Raw genomic sequence first — 27606 nt, 5'->3', positions numbered from 1 at the left:
TTCATGTCATATTGGAAAAGTAATTATTTATTATGACAAAAATAAAACTGTTGACTGAAAACAATGTTACACTGTATTGCACCATGATTGCAAATGAGCCAAAACCTGTCTAAAAGATGAACATTCCAGAGCAAACAGCATCCTTTCACTTGGATAAGTAGGCATGCAAGCAGTAAGTCATGAGTACCAGTAACCTAAACTTAACATATCGAAGCATTTTACGACAGTAATAAAACTATTAAAAAGTTAAAACATGTCTTTAAAACAACCCCACCACTAGAAGAACATGTTTTGAACCACTTTCAAGAAGTGATGATGTGAGTGCATTAAATAATTAATTTGCTCTTTTAATTCTATGAATGCTTATATACTGCACCAATAGCACACATCTCAGTTGTTTGGTTGGGATTAAGAAGCACAGTTTGTGGCATGAAAGACATTTTTTTCCTCTGTATAATACCAGTGGACCCCCAGAGAGATCCAATTCATAATTTTGGCCTTATTAACACCATCTTCATTTTACCAAGCTGATTAGCTAATATATTGTTACAGTGTTTGCAGAAAGCCTGAAGCTTCATGGGTAACAATTTATATTTAAATCTTAAGAAATGAACATAAATATACAGACACTTTAATGTAGTTTTACATTCTGAGGCAAGAAGTGTATTATATAGGGCCTGCTGTTTCCTCTTTCATGCTCTAAAGCACCAATTTATGTTAAGATGGCAACGTGCAATTATAATCATGATATTCTGATTAGAACTAACACAAAGCAAGGCTGCAATGATTCTCAGCTTTATTTTTTGTTTTTTTAACCATCCTCTGTACAGTGATCAATAAGGTAAAATTTATAATAATTACATAATGGAAAAAAATCATAACCATTATTTTATTTCACACTTTTAATGAAACAGCAGCTCAACTTTTAAGAAAAATCAAAATGAAAAGTTTTCATAACTACACTGAATAGTTTACTCCAAGAGAACAAAATAGGGGCTGTAGAGTCCCTGAATTTCCTAAAGGAAAATGTAAGATTACAACGATTATATTCTCTTATGAATATGGCCAAAAGATAACAAATAAATGATATATAACCAACATCAACTGATAGTCATTTGATATCTTACCAACACTGATGGAAATATATTCACAGTATAATAAAAATCAATTAAATTTTAAGGTTTTTCCTTTCCCTTACTTGGTTTTAATTAAACAGATTAAATATTGACTAAGCACTTGTCCATGTGCTTTAATGAACAGTATATGGATCTGCTCCACATGAGTCCTGCTGGTGGTAAACTAGACTAAAAGAAAACAGTCTTTGAGGAATGTTCTCCCTTGGCTGTGAAACCTGCCTATTTCAGTACAGTTTGGGGGAAGGGGACTTTAATAGGATGGTGCCACATCACACAAACTGGAGGACAACACCATATGGACTGAAAACTGAGGTAATTTTTAAATTAAAATTTTACAAGTTTGTGCAAGAGAACATTTCTATTCTTCTAGAATTTTGTTTTCAATTCCAGAAGACATGCATAGCACATTATTTTTCCATTTCTAGGTGGGGGCGGGGGCAGACTACTGGTTTATAAAAATGCAAAAGGGGCTTTTTGTGACTATACTCTCAAATTCTAGAAACCCAATCAGTCTTCAATCCTTTGGTCACATAAATAATAATATAGGCCATCTGGTTCTACAGTAAGACTGAATTTTCTAGTAGTTTTAAGTGCTTTGAATGGGGGCAATTCACTGTTTTCATTCAAATTTTCTATTGAAGATTTTAACCTCACATTATCAAGTTTTTTGACTTTTGTTTCTACACATGCTTCTAAACCTCTAACATTTCTCAAACATCTCACAAGACTTCATATATTTAAAGCTGATTTTAGGTCTGTGATGAAACACAATATTTTTTCTATCTTGAATTTAATATAAAGCAGCTTAAAAAAAAATTTTTTTTTTTAATTGGCCTTCTCTGTATAACTCTGGTTAACTGAAACTCTTAAAAAGTACTTTTTGGGGACCTGGCTTTTAGATGCCAGTCTTCACAGTAATGCTAAATGAATAAGGATGAGACATTACTGAAAAAACTGACTTTGAATCTAAACTACTTACAGATTTATGATATTTGTAAAATATTGACAATCCTGGCTGCACTATCCTTTCAGTACTGGAAAATCAACATAGAACTGGAGTTTGGGGTAATCCTCTAAAGCCAATAAGCTCTGAACAAACTAACCACTTCCATCCAATTAGTAAAAGCCAGGAAAATAAGCAAGATATTTTCTAGAAGAGAGCACTTCCCAGTATAGTGTTTTGTAAATAGCTTAAATATCTTCTTAGCAATATGTGGCTTATTTTCTCTTTTGCATTTTCATTAACTATTAGCTCAGTTTAAGTGGAGTGGCAGTTACTAGCTGATTCTTTGCTTTCTTATTTGATTGTATTGATATACTAAACGAAATGATAATAAGGTGGGAATCAAATAATAGATTTGATTTCATGTTACATGTCCTTCCTCCATCTGGTTTGCTTCTTTTTTGTTTCTGTGTTTTGGGTGTTTTTTTCTTCCTTCAGTTTTTAATAGTAGTATATAAACTTTCAGAATTTTAAAACCAAAAGTTGTACTGCTGCTCTAGTTTTCTTCAGTATGGGAAAAATAGTAAGAAGGCCAGGAACAATAGTAATTGTCCAAGGTCACACAGGTCACAGCCAAACAGATTCAAATCCACTTCTTTAGATAGCCAGCCCTACATTCTACTAGCTACAAGCCATCATGCTATATTGTGAAGTGACCATACCCTGACAAGATAAAAAAGATCCTTTAGAACTGAACTAGGTATGAAATATGTTTTGGATTCAAAGCCATAGTTAGGCTCAGAAAGTTGGTCTTCAAAGATAAATATCAAGGGAATTAATCTATTCTAGGTATAATACCAGTATGTTTTATCAACTGGTATTCTTTTATATAGTTAAGAATTCAATGAACTCTAGGCAGAGACAAATCCATTTATAATTCATCCTAAGATACTACATCAAAAATACTTTTTTAAAAATAAAGCTTTTATTGTTTTAAAATTTTCTTTGCTTTGTGGCTCCCCATCACTCTTCCGAGAATAATGTTTACAGCACTGCCTATATCACTCTTGGTTTCCATAGGAAAATAATTGTTTTCTCTTTATGCTAAAGATAATGAAAGTTATTTATGCTTAATCAAAATGACTATGGTTACAAGAGTAGCATCCATTTAAAAAATAATTTTTAACAATGAAATTTCAATTTATCATCATTCCTCTAGTGAAGCTAGAATAAAATTATACCTTTAAGTATACTAACAAAGAACCTAAAAGCAAAAATGTGTACTTAATCGTGTTATTTAACAGATTATAGATTACTATTTCAAATTTTAAGGAATTAAATTACATTAACAATACACAGCTGTGTTCCCATATAAAAAGGCTTATTAATTCTAAAAGTTCTCAAATGGACTTTGATAAGAAAGATGGGTTTAAACAGGAAGAATGCAACATGTTCAAAATTAAGAAAAATGCCTTGAACTTACAAGGGTAACAGTTACATTTTAGTTATAACCAAAGATTTGTTTAGTTTCTTTATCTCAAATTAAAAACAAATATGTAGAATAATCTCCCAGAAGTAACATGGGTGGGTCCCCCTGCCTTCTACCACTTATTAGAAATTTTGCTAGGCAACTAAGGGATTGACGGGGAGGGTGAAACCTGAACTATTGTTAAATTAATAATGAGCTGCAATTATGACTTCTAAAGAACAGGTATAATACAAAATTGAGAACTTATCTCAAAATTCAGATAAAGGCACTAATCACAATTTACATTTTTTCATCAGACAGTATCTTATAGTTGACTGATTTTCAATAAATTTCAGAATCAATGTTTCAATGTTAAATACGTGCTTGGGTCAAAACATTCTCTTGGAGTAAAGGATAATCAGTTTTCATATTACTATAAGAGGAAATATCTAATGAGAACCCATAAAAAAAACTTTAAAAGTCTTACATGAATTTTCTAATTGAACTTTTCCCAATCGTTGGCACAAAACTAGCTGGACATCTATTTCATCTTCAACACACAGCTAACAATTTCTAATCCAGAACCAACAAATATTTTTTTAAAGCATTTAGAAAATAAAACAAATTGTATTTTAAAGATCAAATAGAAAACTTGAGTCTACACTAGTAGTCTGACAAAATACAATCGACTATTAACACTTTCAGTATAATGCTGATGTGGTAATATAAAAAAATAACCATATAATTTGATAGAAGAAAATGGAGCCAGCCAATCTTATTAGATACAAGAAGAAAGATATCACAATAAGAACAAATACAGGAGTATTAAATATGATTTTTCTCAGGAAAGAATTCAGAGAATTATCCCCAGTATTCATGGCTAAACTATACAACCCATGATAGAAATTCTGGCCAAGTGTGCTTTAGGTAAACAGATTTTCATAATTTCTCCTGCCCCTACTCTACCCCACATACATACCGTATTGATTCTTGTCTACTTTTCTCTCCTGTTCCTGACTATACATTATATTAAAAACAAAATTTCCCTCTACCTGGTACAGTATCATTTAAGAAAAAGGTTGAAAACAAGGTTAATGAACAACTAGGTCCCAAAGCCCAGAGAGTTTTCCTCTGGTGATTTCCAGTTCCAGGGAGTACTACCACTAAATAGGAATCAGAAAAATGTCACCACATTCAACTAAATTATTTAGACTAAGTATAATAAATCCAGTATACCTGAAAACAGCAAAATTTAAACAACCTACAGTAAAAATATTAAAATATCACTTTTGAATAGGTATTGATATTTTTATGAACACTGAATCCTATTTTTGACCCAAATGAAAGAATACTGCAAAAATAAAGTATTATTCTCTATGTATGTGTTTTATCTCTTTCATTATAGCAAAAGCGCACATTTGAAATAAAGAGAAGCAAAACTACAATACTTTTCCCCCCCTCTTAAGGTATGTACTATTTAGATTACTGTTCATATTAGACACTGCCTTAAAAATGTTTTAATGTTATTCAATAAAATAAACTTTTGCTAGATTATGAGTTTTTAACTAGCAAAAATTTGTTTAAGTTGTTAGTGTATTAAACTTGAGTTTCATAGTAATATTCTAAAAGCCACGCTTAAGTTCAGCAGTTTCCTATAATCTAGTAAAAGATTTTAGAACACGAGGCATAATTACACAAATGTTAATCGTTTCAAGCCTATTACACCACAACAGATTTAAGCAAAGACATGGATTTTTTAAGTAATATACTGCTGGTGGTAGAGATGCTATCACACAATTTGAAATCCTAAGAAATAAAATGAACTGTTTATTATTCTGCTTTTTAGCTATTGCCCAAAGCAGATGTGGTACCCTTGCAAATGAAACAGTTAACTTTTTTCTGATAATAAAGTTGTTTGTAATTGATAGTAAAAATATATTTCAAGTGCCTTGTTATATTTTCAGTGCTGGTATACTTTAGTAATTTCTGATAGTTATATATGCATTGAATAATGTGACATTCTTAAAAATACCATATTTAATCAAAGTATTTACTATTGAAGTTGGGCTTTGAAATAAATATTTTACTATTATTAGTTTTTAACCAAAACCAATCCCGTCTTGTAGGCTGAAAACTGAACTTAATTCTTCTAAGATAAACAGCCTTCTTAATTGAGATGCTAATAGAAACTTAAAATTATTCCATGACTTGCAATAATGTGGGGTAAAGCAACTCATTTAAAAGGCAGGTCTCATGATGTTCATCCACTCCTTAAATATATATCTTTTAGGCATATTTCTTTCTCTATAATAAAGTTCTGTCCAAAAGTAAGTGGTTTACAGAGGGAGCAAATATTTAGTGTTAGATAAGTTTGCAAACAGTACCTGACAAGTTCCACAACTGGTAATTATCTGGTAGGGGGAGGGAGCAGTCAAGAAATGAAAAGAAACTGGTCATTAAAGTCATTACAATACTTCAGAAAACATTAAACATATGACAAATATTTCTTAAAAGGCAGTCGTTGAATAATTAGAATAAGCAGTCTGAAGAATTCTGTTGCTGAAAACAGTTATACATTATGTTTATCCAACTGAAGATTAGTGCATTAAAAAAAAGTTAAGAAAAAATCTTTTATGTTCCAGTTCAGCTGCACTTGATTCAAGTGTTGCTCACAGAGGTTTGTGTTGTTATAAATTAATTAAACATGCTGCTGCTTTAGCAGCCAAATGTACTAGGTTCATGTCACAGAATAAATAGAGTCTCTTTCGAGCAAAAAAGTTATCTCACACCAATCCGGGAGGTCATCCACTCTAGACCTTGGCATAACCTGAAACAGAAAGCAAAAGTCTTTTCAAAATAAAAAAACTATATATTAAAAACTGAAAGCATCCTTTAAGTCTACTGTAAGTATACTTTCGGAGAAGGCAATGGCACCCCACTCCAGTACTCTTGCCTGGAAAATCCTATGGACGGAGGAGCCTGGTAGGCTGCAGTCCATGGTCGCTAAAAGTCGGATACGACTGAGCGACTTCAGTTTCACTTTTCTCTTTTCATGCACTGGAGAAGGAAATGGCAACCCACTCCAGTGTTCTCGCCTGGAGAATCCCAGGGACAACAGAGCCTGGTGGGCTGCCGTCTATGGGGTCGCACAGAGTCGGACATAACTGAAGCGACTTAGCATAGCATAGCATAAGTATACTTTAACAAGTATAGGTCCAAACATCAACATATAGCTACTATATTACAAGTTATTTCTAGTATGAGAAATAATGAGAAGGTCAGTTTGATTTGAGGATAAATAAGTTCCTAGAAATAAACTGGGTAGGCCATATATAATACAATGGGTTCTCCTCAGTCTACTATGTCCAAATGTACGTTCTTAGAAAAGGAGAAATACATTAGAATGGATTGTTCTTAATTGTTCATTGTTTACAAGTGTGCCTCCCAAAATGACTCCTGATAAGAAAGAGATGCGCTCTTGTCGAAAGCTGGGAGTTTAGACTTAATTTCTTTGACGTCTCCTCTTTTATTCCGGTTACATTAGTTTTCTCCCAGTTAATCAATGACACAAGAAATGAACAACAACTGAAAATCTAGATTGTAAAAACTTTCTTCAAAAGTTTGTTCTTGCCCTTTTTTGGTAAAACATTCCATTTATACTAAAAGTTACAAAAAAAAATTGTTGGTAACTTAGTTAAACTGTAATTTAACAGTAGCAATTGAGTAAAATTATTCAACCTGAGACACCATAAGAACAAAAATGGAAAAGGATTCAAATAAGAAAGCAAGTTGGTGGAAAACACTTGCAAGAAATCTGAAAGAAGTCACACACTCACCCTTCTCCTGTTAAAGCACAGCAGGACTGAATGTGCCATGGATGATCCTTAATTGAGCTGAGGGTGAGGTATTTAGAGATTTCAGCTGCTGTCATACACCCTTTCATATCCTGTTTATTGGCAAAGATAAGGACTGCAGCCTTCCGTAAATCCTGCAATCAACATGAAATCTTTTATTAATGTTTTAATTTTATATTGGAGTATAGGCAATTAATAATGCTGTGATAGTTTCAGGTGGACAGCAAAGGAACTCAGCTATATATATACATGTATCTATTCTCCCCCAATGAAATACTTATAATACATCAAATATCACAATTCAAAATAAAACTAATGAAGCAGGAGGGTAGAATAGGCCCTACGGAACAATTCTAATGAAATCTCTGTACTTTAAAATAATCAGGCACTAATCATTTAAAAGTTTTGTTGAAATAAAAAATGACCTCAAAGAACCATGACTTAATGATTCACTCTAAAAAACACATTAAACTAATATAAGCTAGATATTAAAAGTTATTTTTCTGTTGTTGGGCCAAATGGGTCAAACTAAAAGTAAAATAAACCTGAATCTGAAATAATGACTTAAAATTATCTGAGCAATATTCTAGTAGGTCAATACAGTATACTATAGAATCTCTCCAGAATTTAAAGGAGCGTACTGAAGGTGAGGGTTGGGCAATACTACTAATTAATCTGTCCAACCAAAGCTCATTGATTAATGTTCACTGCAGAACTGGGAACACTGGAAGTAACTTTAGTGTTCATTAAGACAAGAACAGATGAAGTGTGGTATATATACTTAGAGTAAAACACTATATAGTTGTTGATGGGTACATAAAATTGTAGTAATAATGTGCACAGTAATAATATGCATAATATTCACTACTTTTAGGATGGTGTAATCTTTCAGGATCCTCTCAGACAGAAGGGAAGAAAATCAGATTGGAGAGATCTCATAAGGTATTTAACATCATATATTGAGTGGTAGCTACATAAATGTTTTACTTTCTAAGTCTTTTGTATTTATGAACTATTTAGAATTAAGCGACCCCATGGATTGTAGCCTGCCAGGTTCCTTTGTCCATGGGATTTTCCAGCCAAGAATACTGGATTGGGCTGCCATTTCCTCTGCCAGGGGATCTTCCTGACCCAGAGATTAACCTTCACCTCCTGCATTGGCAGAAGGGTTCTTTACCACTGAGCCACCAGGGTAACCCATTATACACTGCAGAGATGAAAAGATCTTAAATTTTCCATTCTCTTGCCACAATTTTTCAGACTTTTTAAGGTATGAACAAGTAGTTTTAACTGTGAAAACTGTTTTCAATTAACAGCATCAGTCTCCAGATTAATGTGTAAGGTTTTCTTAAGTTTGATAAAGTATTAAAATTTTTTGACTTCACGACTTTCATCAGTTTGATATATAAAACTTAGTTAACGAAGAAATAACCAACAGCAGAGCACATTAATCTTTGTGAAAACACAAAAGCAGTATTGGATACCTTACTCCATTTATGTTTGTTTTCAAAATTTACCTCGTGAGCCAACATTCTGTATAATTCTTCTTTCGTAATAGCTAGTCGTTCCCTGTCAATGCTATCAACCACAAGAATGATGAACTAGAAGACAAGTAAAAAGAAAGAAAATTGAATGAGATGTTCATGTTTTCTGCAAAACTACTCTAAGTGCTAGAAGTACTTTCTACTATGGCAACATCATCACTATAAAACTGGTCTTTTTCATCATAAAGAATTTGTATTATACTGAATTACATCAAGCAGTAAAATCCAAATGTCAATATGAAAAATAACTCACAACTTCAACAAATAAAAACCATGCTGGAGTTTATTTTTTAAAAGTGATATTTAAAGATATAATATGCCCTTAATATATATACTAAGATTTATTTTAAAATTCAAGTAGTAAAAGGTGTTTTTAAAAAAGAAAGCCACAGTCTTAAAAAAAAGTCCCAGTAATTTAAATAACTCACACTAAAACTTAAAAAAATTTTATGTAAAATATCAACAATAGAAGGGCAAGAAAAATGTGTTAAATGGAAATATATATACACACTTGGATGTTACTAATACTCTAACAGGAGAAAGCTATTGATAATGGTGTAAATAAAGAAAGGTATGTTACATTTTCAAAATAAAGCATCTTTGATAAGAAAAATAAGATACAATGAGAAACGGCCCCTAAATTGAACATCTTATACAGAAGAAAAAGAAATGAGACTAAACATTTTGAGGGTTATAGAAGATGAGTCAAATACACAGGAAGGGTAGAGTCATATTTTCCAAATGACCCTACAATTAGGGGAAAGAAACAAATAGAGCAATCCGAGCACAAACTAACAAGAGCTTATAAAGAGATAAAAGGAAATCTAAAAACAGGGGATAAATGTAAGAAATATGGCCAAGTCAGAATAGACAGAATACGGGGAAGTAACTCGGTAAGTTAAAGACGGACTGCTGCTGCTGCTGCTAAGTCGCTTCAGTCGTGTCCGACTCTGCAACCCCATAGCCGGCAGCCCACCAGGCTCCACCGTCCCTGGGATTCTCCAGGCAAAAACACTGGAGTGGGTTGCCATTTCCTTCTCCAATGCATGAAAGTGAAAAGTCAAAGTGACATCGCTCAGTCATATCCAACTCTTAGCGACCCCATGGACTGCAGCCTACCAGGCTCCTCCGTCCATGGGATTTTCCAGGCAAGAGTACTGGAGTGGGGTGCCATTGCCTTCTCCTAAGTTAAAGACGGAAGGTGTCAGAAATTAGTCAATGACTGTGTAACTTACTGTATGGTGACATTTCAGCTTTTAAATGATGCCTCCATATAAAGAATTTAAGCAGCAAGATAAGAAGGGTGAACAAAGTGAACAAAAATCACTATGTAGATAAAATCTCTACCTAAGAATCTAAGGCTGCAAATGCTATGTGCTATGCTACTGTGCTACATGGAAGGTCAAAAAGTTCTCTGTAGTAATTCTGATATTCTTGTAGAAATAGTTCCTAAGGACAATTCATGTAAGTGGAGTCACTAATAATGTATGTCTCTCTGGACCAATGTGAAGTCTTTTTGTGTTAACAAATTGAAAAACTACCATTTAGGAATGTTATCAATACGTATGAATCAGCTGGAACCAACTTTGATCTATTCACCAAAGGTAACTGCTCCTTTCAGACTTGGAGTTAACTGTGAGCTGTGAAGAAATTACAGCTATATTAAAATGTTCTTCCCTTATTCTAACACATTTTAGTTTCAGAATGTTATTTTGCTATGTTATGTAGAAATATATACTAAACTAACCTATAACCATAAATACTAGCTTATCAACCTATCCTCCCCTTGCAAATAAAAATAATTAAGCACTACTACAACTGCTAAGTATCCATGATATGCCATCATGGTTTGACCAGTCACACACTGCACTAGAATATATACACACATACACATAGGCTATTATTTTTTTTTAATTTTAAAAGACAAGTTATTCACCAAAAATTCTTTGCATCAATACTCCCACCTCCTCTCCAACTCCTTCTCAAAAAAAAAGTCAATTTTTAAGGTTTCATTACAGAAAAAGTAACTGGTTTGGTGTACCTCTTTGTAAAGAAAAACTATAGATGCAATTGCACATTAGTATTCCTGAAGATAAACCTCTCTCAATAGCACTGCACTTATTATTTTTTAAAGAATTTGCCTCTAAAAAGATTAAATAAACACAAATATAAAAGATATTCCAGATTTGCTTCCTGGGTTGACTCAAATAATGAAATAAGTGATAGTGAATGCTGGGAGGATGGCTTGCAAATCATCTGCTTTTTATTTAAAATATAATCTCACCAAAAATGTGAATGTTCAATTCATGTGATTTAAAAATCCTGTATTAAATTATGCTTAAAGTATTGTATTCCCTGCTACCCACAGCCTCTTGTAAGGCTGGGAAAGGTTATATAGTTTATCCTGGTGTCCACTTCCTCCAGCAATGGAGATACTACAGTATTAGCCTAAGGATGAATTTAGAGAGCCAGACAACAGTAAGCATTCCACTAGTAATAGCTCCCATTATTCTCCCGACTTGCCTTTCCTCTTTAATTTGAAAACCTCCAATTCCTTACAGAAAAAGAATCTTATTAAAAGGGAACTGTGACTATGCCTTCTGTGTAGCCTATCTGTTTTCTGGGTTTACTCTTTGGTTCTTCTCATTCAAATTCAGAAGTAACCTCAGTATACCTCTGTATTTGAGTAATACGTGTTCCAGGATGATCGAAGTGACTCTTGACCACCAATATCCCACATAAGAAAATGAGTGTTCTTCACAACTATTTCTTCAACATTGCTTCCTATGGTTGGAGATGTATGAACCACTTCATTCATTAAGCTGTTAAAAGACAGATACCATAAAAACTCTTGTAAATCTTGAGAACCCAAAGCAACTGTTATCTCTGTATTTTCATATGAATCAACCTTTTTTACTTGCACCAATGATGGTAATCACTAGCAACAAAATCACTGTTCAACCTTGCAGAACATTTGTGCAAACAAATACCTAGACAAACAACAACTGAAGGAATGCTTTTTGGTTCTTTTAATAGAATAAACTACAGGCTTGATCTGGACAGAACTGTGTGGAGTGAGAGGGCATTTTTGTGGCCAGAATTCCAATAGTCCCATGTCCTCTTATCAGTTAGAGCAGAACCAATCCCCTACGCTGAAAGAGCAAATTTCTAGGTGACTGTGTCATCTATACTTGTAAAGTAGTAACCAATGAATAGTAAGTAGGCTATCACTTTTTAAAAACTGTCTACGTGAGAAAACTGACACTTGGTTCAGCCATAAAGATTACTGGATGTCTATTAACTAAAACTACAGTCGATATGCCATCCTGTTCTGGGCTCAAGTATGGCGGTTGTTTAGTCACTAAGTCATGTCTGACTCTTGCGACCCCACAGATTGTAGTCTGGCAGGCTGCTCTGTCCATGGGATTCTCCAGGCAAGAATACTGGAGTGGGTTGCCATTTCCTTCTCCAGGGGATCTTACCCACCCAGGGATCAAACCCGGGTCTCCTGCATTGTGGACAGATTCTTTACCAACTGAGCTACAAGGGCTTGAGATCATTTTAAAGACTGTCTACATGAGAAAGCTAACACTTGGCTTAACCATAAAGATTACTAGATGTCTATTAACCAAAACTACAGTCGATGGGCAAATGAAAATACAATGATGCTCATATCACGTGTATTATCATAATCATCAGTTAAGCTATATTAATCAATTAATTCAACAAAATTTATCTGCCTATAATGTCAGTACTATGTTGGAAGAAGCTTGTAATTCTCCCTTGGGTTTAATGTATGTATTTTTGAAGCTATATGCAAAATTACTTCAACAATGATGACAGGTTTCTGAAATGTTTATTTCTAAAGTCCAAAGGCTAAGGCATAGTAAATTACATAACGACCAATGGATGAATGTTTTAAAGAAAAACAAGTAGTTATTCAACTCTGAAACAACAAGCCATAAGTTGGTAGCTTTTCAGCAAAGCAGCTGAAAAAAAAACATTAAGCATTGCTTAAGTGAAGTATTTCTGGAGAGCTGTCAGCTGATGTACTTAAGATGAGGCGGGAAGAGACAAGAAGCATACAATGGAGCACTGTATTTTATAATTATTTGTTAAAATGCCTGGGACACAGATCCATTCCCACTGTTTAACAAGGATCACTGCACTGGCACTGAGAGGATAATGGGAGGCAGTCTGACAAGTGGATTGATGGGCTGTTAAAGTATCCTGAAAGTAGTAATGTATTTCTCTGGAAGTCTCGAGCCTCTTGTTGCAAGCCGCTAAAGCAGTATTTTCAGGTGCGATCTTCATTTCTTTTGATTTGACAAGTCTGGGTATGTTAAACAATTCCTGAGCTATTTAGTCAGGAGAGCAATAATAGCTTCAATATATCATTCTATTCACATGGACTTCAGAGAGGGAAGAGCTCAGCAAAATGTACTTTATCCCATCCTTCCCTCACAGGAATGTGTGCTTCAGTTATTTTTAGTTTAATATTAATTCTTTCTTTCAAGGCTGGAAAAAAAATGAGTGTTTTTGAACATTGTAGCAAACATACAGCAAATTTACCTTAAAAACTGCTTAATAAATTTTGTGTTTGGCTAAATACAAAACTGTATGTTTAAGTTTTCCCCTTATAATGGCATCTCATTCTTATTAATTATACAAAATTAGCTCCAATATTGAAAATAAAAACTGTTTAATTAAACACCCATACTTACAATTGATAAAGAATGGTGGTTTTCCCTGCGTTATCCAGTCCCACTATAATTACTTTGTGTTCTACAAAAAGAAAGCAAACCAGAAACATTTAACACTGCTGCGCACTTCAATTACACGCTTTCAACAATGATTATTAGGTAGCTCTCTAATGAGAATCATTCACTGGATATTTATTCCTGGATTAAGATACAGACAGAAATAAAACTTTATGATGTCAAGACTACTTGCCTTAAGTGAGGCAATCTGTTATGACATTTTCTCTCTCTTATAAAAGAATCTGGGAGATGGGTAAGATGCAGGCACAAGAGAACTTTGTTACTTAGTTTGGGGGGAAAACCCAAATAGTAATCTTGACAAGATAGTATGAATTAGAATATAAGTTTTAAAAAAAGCGCTGTACACAACTGCTTGCCCTCTCTACCAATCAAATTAGTTTTTTGTCAAGTTGTTTTTACAGTCGGATGTTTTCCCACCTACACATACCAAGATATTTTTTTCTTTCCACTTAAAAATCCAAAAAAACTGAACAGTATTCCCTGTCAATAATAAGATGTATAATTTCTTTAAGACACATAATTTCAACCAGACTTTTTTCCTCCCATTAATTTCCAGACAAATAAGCAATTACTGAGTTTTTCATGCTTTTTCAACTGTTTCCACTCTTCATACAAAAACAACTCTTCAGTTCCCTCCTTCAGGTGCCTTGCATTAGAAGTGCCATTTCTTTCATAACACATTTTTAAGGCCCAGCTAATTATTCTGTTAAGTAGTAGATATTTGGGAACTGCCTTAGTATTCAGAAAATACTTTACATATCATCTTTGCTAGACTTTTAACCTATACAGAATGTATGATTCCTCTCTCCCAGGGCAGAACGTTTAAAAAGTTACCAGTGAATTCAACAGGGTACTTAAGGAAGTTGCCATAAGAACAGCCACATAATCAACTCATATGTAGTGAATCTGCTACATTTCATATCAGATCCCTGATGCTCTTGGTAACCTCTGATGAATGTCAAAATTCTGATTATACATCTACTCAAATAGTATCAACACTGCACCCATCAAAAAGAGGAGCCATAATTCACAAAACGTCTCTGTCTTCTCATGACCCGCATGCTACACGGGCGCTGTCTATAGCACTGCAAGACAAACGACATGGTCCTCTGGAAAGGCTATTTTCACTATGGCAGGAGTTACTTTTTAAAAAAAGAAACACAACTTGTTTGCTTATCTTAACTCACTGTCATTCTTTTTCTTTTTCTGGCTTTTGATTTGTATCCCGTAATTTCTAATGGAGTCGATCTTGAAGTGTTGCCCTGTTTCTGTCCCTGAGAACAGTACACGAGTGGCAGCGCTCTTATTAGTGGAGGAACAGATATCCTAAACTTTGGTGACAGCTGGAAACTCCACCTGCCCAGGATCTGGAGACCACGTGGCCCTAGCGGACAGGAGAAGAAGCCACTAATGTAAAGGTGCACTCAACCTGAGTACTCCTGCCAGGAGAAGGGTATGGAACGATAATACCATCATTACTGAGCAATTCAAGAGAACACACAGGGCCATTTGCAAACATGCCTGCTCTTGGCTTTACGGTTGTATTATAATCACTATTATGGTACTGAAGACTTGTAATGGTAAATTCATAAATAACCCATCATTTTGAAAGACTGGCCCTGAGTTTAAACTGTTAGGAAAGAAAACACTGAAGGTAGATGGAGTATGAGCTTCGTTAAAGTTTCAAATGCTTAATTAACTTAAAGTTAATCAAGATTAACCTTTTCAGACTCCTTTCCCTCTCCAAGATATGGAATTCTAGCAATTAAGACAAAACATAAAATTTCAACTCTGGCTTATGATGAAGGGATGTGTATCTATCCTTCAGGTAAACTAAGACACATCTTCTGAAGTGAAAATTGAGTCTATATAATAAAGCACCATTAGTAAAAGAACAGCTAAGTGCTTTTTGAAAGCATGAAATAACCAAAAGTTTATTTTAAATCTTTTCTTTGAAAAATCTCTATAACTATCTATATAATAAGAGTACACTCAAGTTCAAAGAGCATTTACTAAAAACAAGTATAAAATAAAAGCTGTTTGTATTCTATGCACAACCATAATTCTTCCTCCTCCTTTCAAATGCCTCTGCTGTGTTTAGCTGCTACTTGAGCATATCAATGACCAAAGACTTAATTCAGTTCTCAAAGAAATACTGAGAAAAATATGGAAAGTGACACATATTCTCCCTAGCATAGCAGAAAAATTTAACACACTGCTTTAAACGTCCACCAGTGGGTGTCTAGACTAATCAAGTGTTAGTTTCTTGGAGCTACTGAATCACAGCACTCTATCAAATTTTCACATCAATACATATCAAAAGCATAACTACCATCATAACTACCATAGTGTATGGTGTTACCTGATGTTAAAAAGGGGCCCTCATGCTCACAAAATCTGTTTGTTCTGTACTGGAAGTTTATTCTGTACTGCTGTCTTTTTGGTTAGGCATAATCAACAAGCCATAGACAGTTCTTATTTTATGTACTGAAACCCAAAAGATCAACTAAGAGACTAAGCTATATAACTGTCAGTGATTTCCTGTAGAGTAGCTTCGATTAAAAACAATTTCCCTTGCCTTTCATAATTAACTAAAACAGATGTGCTTTTATTATTTATTTACCTAGTATGCTAAAAAAAAATTTCAAAATATATCAGTTATGGTTCAAGTGAGTCTCAAATTAAGGTGAGAAAGGATTTATGCCAAAGGTTGAACTGCAACCTGCTGCCTATGAGATGAACTTGAAATATTTTAATGTCATTTTTATTTACAGAGCAGGGAGTAGAGATTTCCATTTCACTAAAACTGAAATTTCTAAAGTTATGAGGAGAAAATTATACAATTGTATATTTTTATAACTGCAACTTCTCCTCAACATGTATATGTAAGCCATATATTCTTATCTTCCAGTTCTTCAAACTACTCTCCATGAATACCAAAAAAGTCAATTTTTAGTTAAGCTTAAAGAGGGCAAACCATAACATGGACAACACTAAATTCTTTATTTCAAATGGACTTTACATATGTAATTAAATTAAGATTTACTGTCTTTTCGCCAATGTTTCCGGATAGCATTATTTATTTAAAAACATGTTGTCATAGAGTAATAGGCTGCCCATGCTTAGGGAAAGGAATGTGTGTTTTAAAGGCATGGTTGTGTGTGGAAAACCAAGTAATTCTGGAGTTAAGCCATAACAATCAGAATGACAAGGAATCCAAACATGTTAGAACTGTGTCACACACTGTGAGATGGTCTCTGTGGGCATCCTACTTCACTAGAAATCTCTTCCAGCTCATTTGGGTTCTGGAGATGCATCAACGAGTAGCACTGGAAACATTATTCTCAGACCTTTGTTGAGGGTAGAGGTGCAGCTTGGTCTCCTGGAAGAGATTTCTAATGAAGTACGGTGCCCACAGAGACCATCTCATGGTGTGTGAGCCCAACACAAAGAAGGTTTATTTGTATTAAATGAAGGAAAATAATCATAGAGCTTTTGTTTAATTTTGACCAAGTATTTGCACAGAAGTTTTTCAACAGGGCTTGGCTTTGGTGTTTATTCTCTTGGATTTCCTTAAAAGCTGGCTCCTCCCAACCCCCCAGCAAGGAAGACATAAAGACTATACAGGATGAGGATTCAAAGAAAATTAGTACGCTCACTGGCTTGTAGACAAATATGGGTAAAATGGCTAACAGGAAAAATATGATGAAAAAGGAACTTAAAAAAAAAAGTAGGAAAAAGAAACAACAAAAAAATTTCTCCTTTTATCCAACTAAAAAAATTTTTATATACTCAATTTGTAAGGATAACAAACAGAATTTATAGTTTTAGCATAGACTATTAAACAATGAAAATGGGCTAACGCCAAAAAATATATATAAAATGACCAATTTTTAATCTTAAGACAAAAGATAGCCACCTAAATATCATGAAATAGGGATTGCTATCTTCTAGATACATAATACCTGCACTAAAATTGCCATATAAGGAGAACAAGCCCTCTATGAACACAGAGAATGTGAACAACTATGTAACTACACAAATAAAGATGCCCTACGCTGCCGTCTATGGGGTCGCACAGAGTCAGACACGACTGAAGCGACACAGCAGCAGCAGCAGCACACCAAAATTTAGTGACTTGGAAATTTAAAATACTGCATGTATAGAAAATAAGTTTGCATTATTGCAATAGGTAGGGAGTAAAATGTCAGCGGATATGGGGTCACAACCTGAGACCTGAAGGCCTGGAGAGCAATGAGACACAGCCTGCCTCCTGGAGAGGGCAAAAGGGAGAACCATTAAAAACCCTGTCCTATATAATACTATTCAGTTCAGTTCAGTCGCTCAGTTGTGTCTGACTCTTTGAGACCCCATGAATCGCAGCACGCCAGGCCTCCCTGTCCATCACCAACTCCCGGAGTTCACCCAGACTCATGTCCATCAAGTCGATGATGCCATCCAGCCATCTCATCCTCTGTCATCCCCTTCTCCTCCTGCCCCCAATCCCTCCCAGCATCAGAGTCTTTTCCAATGAGTCAACTCTTCGCATGAGGTGGACAAAGTACTGGAGTTTCAGCTTCAGCATCATTCCCTCCAAAGAAATCCCAGGACTGATCTCCTTCAGAATGGACTGGTTGGATCTCCTTGCAGTCCAAGGGACTCTCAAGAGTCTTCTCCAACACCACAGTTCAAAAGCATCAATTTTTCAGCACTCAGCTTTCTTCACAGTCCAACTTCTCACATCCATACATGACCACTGGAAAAACCATAGCCTTGACTAGATGGACCTTTGTTGGCAAAGTATACTATTACAGAATCATAAACGCCATAGCTTTATCTGCTCCTTCTCTCCCACCTCTTCATCAACAAATGTGTTACCTACACAGCAAATCTGAGGAACCCAGGTCTCCAAAAATGCACAAAAATACTGACCTGGGCCACCTTGCATATTTTATAGATTAAGAAATTACAGGCCTATGAAGTTAAAAAAAAAACAAACACTCAAGATGCTATTTTCAGCAAAAATACACTTTAGGAATGAAGGTAAAACGGGCATTTGCAGATGAAAGAAAACTAAGAGAACTGATTCACCAGTAAAACCACACTACAAAAATGGTAGTGTAGTTCCTTTAGCCTGAAAGGAAATTATACAAGATGGAAATTCAAAACATGAAAAACAGGAATGTGGGTAAATATAAGAGAACATTTTACCCTCTCTTAAAACTGAATGCAATATAATATATTAAAATCTGTGGAATAAAGCCAGGCAGTACATAAGAGGAACATTTATAGCTTTAAGATGTTTATATATGAAAGGAGAAAGACATAAAAACAATGACACCCTGCTGCTGCTGCTGCTAAGTTGCTTCAGTTGTGTCTGACTCTGTGCGACCCCATGGACAGCAGCCCACCAGGCTCCTCTGTCCCTGGGATTCTCCAGGCAAGGATACTGGAGTGGGTTGCCATTTCCTTCTCCAATGCATGCATGCATGCTAAGCTGCTTCAGTCGTGTCCGACTCTATGCAACCCTATGGACAGCAGTCCACCAGGCTCCTCTGTCCACAGGATTCTCTAGGCAAGAATACTGGAGTGGCATCCACCCAACCCTTAAGAAGGTGAGGGGAGGGGAGGATAGGAAACAAAGTAGATGGGAGGAAATGAAAAACAAGAATTAGTGAAACAGAAACAAAGAAACAAATGAGAAAATGAAAACCTTTTCTTTGAAAAGATCTAACAAAACAAAGGTGGGAGTAATACCAGCTTTAAAAGTTATTGTGAAGTCACTGCAAGAGAAGAGAAAGTCTAAAGGTAACAGATGGCTCAGAGGGTAAGGAATCTGCCTGCAATGCGGGATTCCTGGGTCAGGAAGAGTCAAGACACTGAGTAACTAAAAAATGAGAAACATTTCTGTTTCAATAAAGACTCCAAAGTAATCAACTGGGGTAAAAAAGTCTTCAGCAAATCCTACTGGGACAAATATCCACATAAAAAAATAAAATAAAATAATGAATCCCAACCCCCAAACAATCTGAGATGGCTACAGACCAAAGCATCAAATCTAAAGCTTCTAGATGAAAGGAGCAGGACATAGAAAGTAACAATCACTTAAATAATAATATATAGAGAAATGAGACTTCACCAAAACCAAAACTTCCACTCAGCAAAAATCTCAGTTAAAAAATGAAGAGAGAAGTCATAGGCTGGGTGGTTAGGGGTGGATATATTCACAAAACACATCTGACAGAAGACTTAATTCCAGGATGCGTGCTAAGTCGTTTCTGTTGTGTCCACCTGTAGCCCACCAGGCTCCTCTGTCCACGAGATTCTCCAGGTAAGAATACTAGAGTGGGTTGCCATGCCCTCCTCCAGGGGATCTTCCCAACCCAGGGATAGAACCCATGTTTCTTACCTCTCCTGCATTGGCAGGAGGGTTCTTTACCACAAGCACCACCTGGGAAGTACAATTCCAGGATAAATAAAAAGTTTTTTGATCCCCCAAAAAGGGGCAGGGCAGAGGATTCAAACATTTTGCAAAGAAAGTACACAAATGGCCACTTAGCACATGCAGCTGCTGCTGCTGCTGCTAAGTGGCTTCAGTCGTGTCCGACTCTGTGCGACCCCATAGATGGCAGCCCACCAGGCTTCTCCATCCATGGGATTTTCCAGGCAAGAGTACTGGAGCGGGGTGCCATTGCCTTCGCCGAGTTAGCACATAAAGAAGTGTTAATACCCAAAAGTCATCAATTCAGTTCAGTCACTCAGTTGTGTCCGACTCTTTGCGACCCCATGAACCACAGCACGCCAGGCCTCCCTGTCCATCACCAACTCCTGCAGTCCACCAAAACCCATGTCCATTGAGTCGGTGATGCCATCCAACCATTTCATCCTCTGTCATCCCCTTCTCCTCCTGCCCTCAATGTTTCCCAGCATCAGGGTCTTTTCCAGTGAGTCAGCTCATTGTATCAGGTGGCCAAAGTACTGGAGTTTCAGCTTCAACATCAGACCTTCGAATGAACACCCAGGACTGATCTCCTTTAGGATGGACTGGTTGGATTTCCTTGCAGTCCAAGGGACTCTCAAGAGTCTTTTCCAACACCACAGTTCAAAAGCATCAATTCTTCGGCGCTCAGCTTTCTTTATAGTCCAACTCTCACATCCATACAATGACTACTGGAAAAACCATAGCCTTGACTAGACAGACCTTTGTTGACAAAGTAATGTCTCTGCTTTTTAATATGCTGTCTAGGTTGGTCATAACTTTCCTTCCAAGGAGTAAGCATCTTTTAATTTCATGGCTGCAATCACTATCTGCAGTGATTTTGGAGCCCAGAAAAATAAAGTCAGCCACTGTTTCCATTGTTTCCCCATCTAAAGTCATCAGAGAAATGCAAATTAAAACTAAAATGAGACACCATTACACACCCAACAAAATAGCTAAAATTAAAATACTGACAACACCAAATGTTGGTAAAGATATGGAACAAGTAGAAGCCTCAAATGTTGCTGGTAAAAGTAAAAAAAAAAAAAAAAAGTAAAACCACTTTAGAACAATCTAACAACCCAACATGATGCAAATGAATAAACAGACTGTGGTATATTAATGCAATGGAATTACTTATAATAGTTCTATAGGGAAAGCTTCCAGGGTAAATACACAGAAACAGAAAATAAATAGAAACAGAAACAAACCTAAGACACTTGGAAGACATAGCATTGTGAAGCAATGACATAGGAACAACAACAAAGTAACATTTAGCAAATAATAAGTTTTTATAAATTAGAAATATAACAGCTAAAAATAGACAATAGGATTGGAAGACAAAGAAATATCCCAGCACTCACACATACACACTCAAAAGACAGAAAAATGGAAAGGACATTTAGTACCATATGACCAATAAGATTTACAGATTAGTAGAGGAAGAAATCCTAAATTTAAGAAGAAAGAAAACAGATTTCCTAGAATGAAAAATACCTTCAAAATTCTGAAAGAAATGCTTTCCAACTTGGAATTCTATATCCAGCCCAAGTATAAATCAAAAATGAGGACAGGCCAAGATATTTTCAGGTATTTGGAATCACACACAAAAAATTATCACTTTGGACACCTTTGCAGGAAATTTCTGAAGGATGAACTTCATCAAGGAGTACAGCCAGGAAATAAGAAAAAAAAGAAATTTCTAATAAAATGGAAAAGCAAAGGAAATTCCTAGAATGGTAGCAAAGACAAGTCCAGAATAGTAGTATAGCAAGCAGTCAAAGATGAGAAACAGGCCCAACTAAGAGCAGGATGGAATACTGAGGGGGCGAGTAGGAAGAGTAGATCATGATAGGTGTGATGTAGAAACTCTACTGTTCTTGCCTGGAAAATTTCATGGACAAAGGAGCCTGGGGGGCTACAGTCCATGGGGTCACAAAGAGTTAGACACAACTGAAGCGACTTAGCACACAGCACGCACAAAAAAAACTAAGGCAATGAGATGTGATTATTCAAGGGGGGGAAAAGCTGTAGAAAAAAGGGAAACATAATTATAGCATATTGCAACTTAGTAGTAACAAAACTTTACAGTCACAAAAATTAACCCAAAATACTATCCTAGGATAATGAGGGAAAAAGGTATAAAAATACTAATTTCTCTCCTACCACAATAAGACAAATAATCAGTACACCTGCAACAAATATAATGTTATGTGTTGATTATACCTCAATTATTTAAAAACCCCAAACTATGTTTAAAATTTCCATGTTATCCAGAATATGCATATTATTCAGAAACATGTGATTTGACTAATACATCATTTACAGACTTCAGAACTATATAACTTTTTAAAAAGTGTATTTGATATAAAATTTTTGTTTGAAAAACAAAACAAAAAAAATTGAACAAAAGTTCTTTTGTATTGGGGATACAATAACAAACAAGACAAAGTTCATGCCTCAAGGAATTCATTTCTACTGAAACAGATAAGTACTGTAAACAACTAAATTTATATGATTACAGGGAGTGATAAGTGTTACTCAGAAAAACAAGGAGGGTAAAGACAGTGAATGTTGGGGTAAAAGTGGTCAGGGAAGGAAAGGGCTCTCTGAGGAATGACATTTGATCAGAAATCTGAACCATTTGAAGGTATGGATAAAGCAGGTTTTAGAAAATGGGGCAGATAGTGATAAATTTAAGTCTGGTGTGTTTCAAACTAGCAAAAAATCCAGAATTAAGAGCAAAACACTAATAGGAGACATCAGATGTAAGCCATCAGAAGTGAACAGTAACAATGCATACAAATTGGCTATCATTGCTCAAAATGATAGCAGGAAATTAACCAATGAGAAGGAAATGATGAATTAATGAAATTAAAATGTCACTGTTCTTTGGTTCTGAAAATGAACTACAATTAAAACCATATTCCACTCATTCCTAACTCTGAGTAAAATAAGAAATAACTGATGACCAACTGTATAGTGGTGACAACACCTAGAAAAAAAGACCAAGGTCTAAGAGAGTTAAGAAAGTTTAATAAAAAAAAAAAAAAGAGTGCTCAATTTCTGAGGTGAATCTGAAGACAGATAGCAACATATGTATTTTCTACAGGCGTAACCTCATTTTATTGCACTTCACAGGTATTTCATTTTTTACAAATTGAAGGTTTGCGGCAATCCTGCACTATCAGATGATGGCTAGCAATTTTCAGCAATAATTAAACTAGGATCTGTACATTGTTTTTTAGACATAATACTATTGCACATTTAATAGACTACAGTATGGCCTAAACATAACTTTTATGTGCATTGGTAAAGCAAAAAAACTGTGTAACTGGTTTTTTTGCAATATTCGCCTTATTCTGGTAGTCCGGAACCGAACTCAGACTATCTCTGAGGTATGCTTGTACAAAACACATAAACCACCACAAAGATTACTTCCTTCATTGATAAGTGCATTGAAGTAATCAGTCTCCTAGCTTAACATAAGGAAACACAAAAATCACAGAGATTAAGCATGCACTTTGTCATAGCTTTATTTAGCCAAACGTGCTGTTAGTATACTTATTCCCAGAAAGGTATCACATTTATGAGAAGATGCCTGGTGCTCTAAAATACTATAGGAAACAAACGTTGGAAGAAAGATAAGGGAAAGGACTATTTAAGGCAAGATAAACAGTCCTCAATTCCCTCTTTATATTCCAGTCATCTTGGCACTGAGGCCCAGGGCCACTCCTCCCCTTTCTGATTCAACTGGTCTGAGGTGGGGCCTTGGGCATATTATTCTAATATGCAACCAAGACTGAGTGATTTGAGTATCACTTGATGTGTCATAGTGGTGAAAATGGAAAATGCTGAGATTGTCAGATGATACAAATAGAAAGTAAAAATACAGAACTAAAGTACTAATCTGATCATATTATTCCCCTGCTCTAAAAATAACATACAAGGACCAAACTCTGGAAGGGCTCTATGGCTAGCAGGTCTACACACAAGGCCTTCTATGATCTGGTTCTCCCGGTTACCTCTCCAACTTCATCTCCTCTAACTCCCCCCACAGGCAAACTAAGATACAGCCAAACAAAACTACTTATCCAACTATCTCATTCCTCTCTTATTTGCATATCAGTCCTTCCACTCAGACCGTTTAGCAGGCCTCGTAAACACCTATTTATCACTAAAGTCCAAGTATATCTTTTCCTGTAATGTCTTCTAGGAACGACCTGAGAAAAAATTTATTGCTTCCTTCTCGGTGACCATCACCATGCTTTTATTACATTATCTGTGAAATAATTTACCATGCTGCATCTTTATTGAGTACTTTGAGAGCAAGTAACTACCTTAACTTTAACTTTTCTGTTTATTTTTAACCTTTGTCTCTCCTATGCCTAAATCTCATGTCTGGCTTTATGGTCTATGAGTAAATGTTAGTTGTATGAATGAATACAATGACAGAATAACCATTACATAGTTCTAAATTTTCTAAACAAGGAAGTTAAAGGAAAATAAAAATTCCTAAATAATAATGGGGATTTAAAAGGATGAAACAATTATGACTTATAGAAATAGCCTATTGAATGTCTTTCATCATCTGAATTTTCCCTCTTCATACCTTATTCCCTTCTAGTCTGATTAGTTAGTTAGTTAAGTCGCTCAGTCGTGTCCGACTCTTTGCGACCCCGGGGACTGTGTAGTCTACTCCATCCACGGGATTCTCCAGGCAAGAATACTGGAGTGGGTTGCCATTTCCTTCTCCGGGGGATCTTCCCAACCCAGGGATAGAACCCAGGTCTCCCGCATTGAGGGCAGACGCTTTAACCTCTGAGCCACCAGGGAAGCCTAGTTTGATTAAGAAACCTCAAAAAAATGATAAACAGGGACTTCCCTGGTGGTTCAGTGGTTAAGACTTCACCTTCCAATGCAGAGGCTGCGGGTTCAAGCCCCCATCAGGGAGCTAAGGTCCCACACGCCCCAGGACCAAACATAAAAGGGAAGCAATACTGTAAAAACGTCAATAACGACTTTAAAAATAGTCCACATCAAAAAAATCTATAAAAAAATTATAAACACAGTAATAAAACAGAAAGGAGAGAAAAGGGGATGGGACAAATCACACACAGAAAACTCTTTAACTATGAGAAAAGATAGCAAGTGATTATTAATCTCTATACTTTTAAATATGTCTTAAAATGTTGCTTTACATAGTAAATTCAAGTAATGAGGATTAGAAAACATACACTGCTGAAAAAATAATGTATTAAAGTTATGGATAATATCCATATGGAATTAAAACTCTGGCCACTTTGAAACCTGCGGTAATTGCGTTTATACACACACGTATATGTGTATGCATATATCCATCTTTATTAACTTGTAACCTTGAAAAAGAATATTTTAGTATTCTTATCGATCTACAGAACAAGTGACTATAAAGTCATTTCATTCTCCTAACTTCTTAAATACAGAAAAAATAAATCACATTAGCAATAACTGACTGGTACTATCATAAAACACTGGCTTTTATTATGTTCGGATGCTAAATGCAAAAAAAAAAAAAAACCCGTATGTTTTAGAATGGTTTTAATTACTGAGATAACAGTTAAAAGAATGCCTAAAACTTTACCTATAGCCGGCCCTTTTGTCTGGGTATATTCTCTTCAGAAGCCATCACGTCTTATTCACTCTGAGAACAGGTTTTACAACTTCTTGGCCGTTTGGATTTGCAACTTTTAGACATCTCAGAACCAGTTTCTAAACTAATTACGGACACGCAATATCCTCCACAGAACCAAAAGCATTGAGTTTTTCAATATCGAAGAAAGGAATAAAGGGTTTAGTACGAAGATTTCTAGAAACCCGTGTATCTCAATTCATTCCCAAGTCCGGGAAAGCAGGCGAAATCACAGAGAACGTGACGGCGAACTGGATAAAAGAACAGGGCGAAAAACAAAGCAGCACTAGTAACGTTTTTTTAAGTTGATAGGTTTCTGAGCGAACACATCCTGGGGCAAGACTTAGGATACTTAATTAGAAAAGGAAAAGGCCCTCCAAATGTCTCCCGGTATCATTAGGTTGCTTTCCGCTTTCCTTCGGTAAAATTTCCAAATTCTTGGTTTGGATCCCAGGACACCAAATGCCCCCTGTTCTGACTTTCCATTTCTCGCAACTATCATTCCGTTTCTCGCAACCATCACTTGCACCTTCTTCCAAGCTATAACAGTGAGTTTCTACCCAACCTCCTTGACTAAGTCGCTTCTCTGCGTCTCAGAACGTTTGTGTCCACCGAGGGCCCTGCCTTACCTTGTCCTAACCCCCAGACAGCTGTCCCCTCCAGCGGTTAGACCCTCTGCCTCGGATTCGAGCCGTTGCGCAGCTCCATCCTTCTCACCTTGGTTACAGAAGAGGCTCCATAGTTTCGCGAAGATCAACCCCATCATGAGCACCTTGGCGGGCCGCGGGGTCCCTCAGCAGCAGGTGCCGCTGCGCCGGGCCCCCCACCGCGGGACTGGCCGTGGGGCACCGAGGTAAAGCCGACTGGGACCTCGCGGCGAGGGCACTGGTTGGCGGAGAAGCCGCGATCTGCCGCTCAGCTACCCGTCAGAAGGCACTGCGCCGAGTCCCTGGCCGAGAGTCCTTTGTTCGAGCCCACTGAGCCCAACGCCGACCCGTAGTCCCCTCGGTCTGAACCCACCTACCCACCAGAGCCTCAACCAGCCCCAAGCCCCGCCTCCGCTCCGCCTCCCCTCCCGATCTGTGAACCACCCATCGCCGGAAGCACGGCGCCGGACGTCGGCGCGCTTACGTCAGCCCACGCCTTCCATGTGGCGTTTCCTCAGTTTCACTTCCGGTGGGCGGGCTCCGAGCTACCAGAGGGGTGGAAAGTGGGGATGTGGGTGCAAGTCGCGGAGTTTCCCGGGAAGAACGCTTCTTCGGGTGTCTTCCTGTTTAGAAGCTGTTGCTGAGTTACCTCTCTTGAGTTTCTGTTGACTAGCAGGAGCCTTCCTGGTCCTTAAACCTGGGCACAGACTACAGTTATTCTGAGCAGCTGCCTTTTGTTGCGCAAAAGGGAGGAGTGTTTCAACTGCCAAGTTCAGGCTGGTGGGCAAGCTTCGCTTCTGCAGTGATTCTTAATTCTGAATAGAATTGATTACGAAAGGATGCATGGAATGCCTGTAGCCGCAGAGTTCGGCTGTGTGATCGATTTGTGCTCTGTGTGGTCTCAGTCCTATTCGAGTCTTTGCTACCGCACAGAACCCCGCCAGACTCCTCTGTCCACGGGATTTTCCCTTCCCGGCAAGAATAGTGCAGTGGATTGCCATTTCCTTCTCCAGGGGATCTTCCCGACCTAGGGATTCTGCCCTCCTCTCCTGCGTCTCCTGATTTGGCAGACCGGTTCTTTACC

General features: G+C 36.6%; 1 protein-coding gene across 4 annotated transcripts; it reads right to left on the bottom strand.

The window, feature by feature from the left end:
• Nucleotides 1–27330, bottom strand: ARL5B (ADP ribosylation factor like GTPase 5B). 4 transcript variants are annotated; one of them, XM_061435951.1, is made up of 6 exons: nt 27172–27330; nt 13670–13730; nt 11620–11767; nt 8919–9002; nt 7384–7535; nt 1–6374 (listed from the first exon to the last, which is right to left on the bottom strand). In XM_061435951.1, exons 3-6 carry the CDS (start codon nt 11761–11763, stop codon nt 6326–6328), a joined length of 429 nt encoding a protein of 142 aa, XP_061291935.1. In that variant the 5' UTR covers nt 11764–11767; nt 13670–13730; nt 27172–27330; the 3' UTR covers nt 1–6325. The 4 variants fall into 4 exon arrangements, with proteins under 4 accessions (XP_061291935.1, XP_061291933.1, XP_061291932.1 ...); XM_061435949.1 differs by having other exon boundaries at nt 27007–27279; XM_061435948.1 differs by lacking the exon at nt 27172–27330 and adding an exon at nt 26593–26952.
• Nucleotides 27331–27606: the final 276 nt, after the last annotated feature.

This window comes from Bos javanicus, chromosome 13 (assembly GCF_032452875.1).
Source record: "Bos javanicus breed banteng chromosome 13, ARS-OSU_banteng_1.0, whole genome shotgun sequence".
In the NCBI taxonomy this organism is placed as follows: Eukaryota; Metazoa; Chordata; class Mammalia; order Artiodactyla; family Bovidae; genus Bos; species Bos javanicus.
This window is presented reverse-complemented; position numbering and strand designations above follow the sequence as displayed.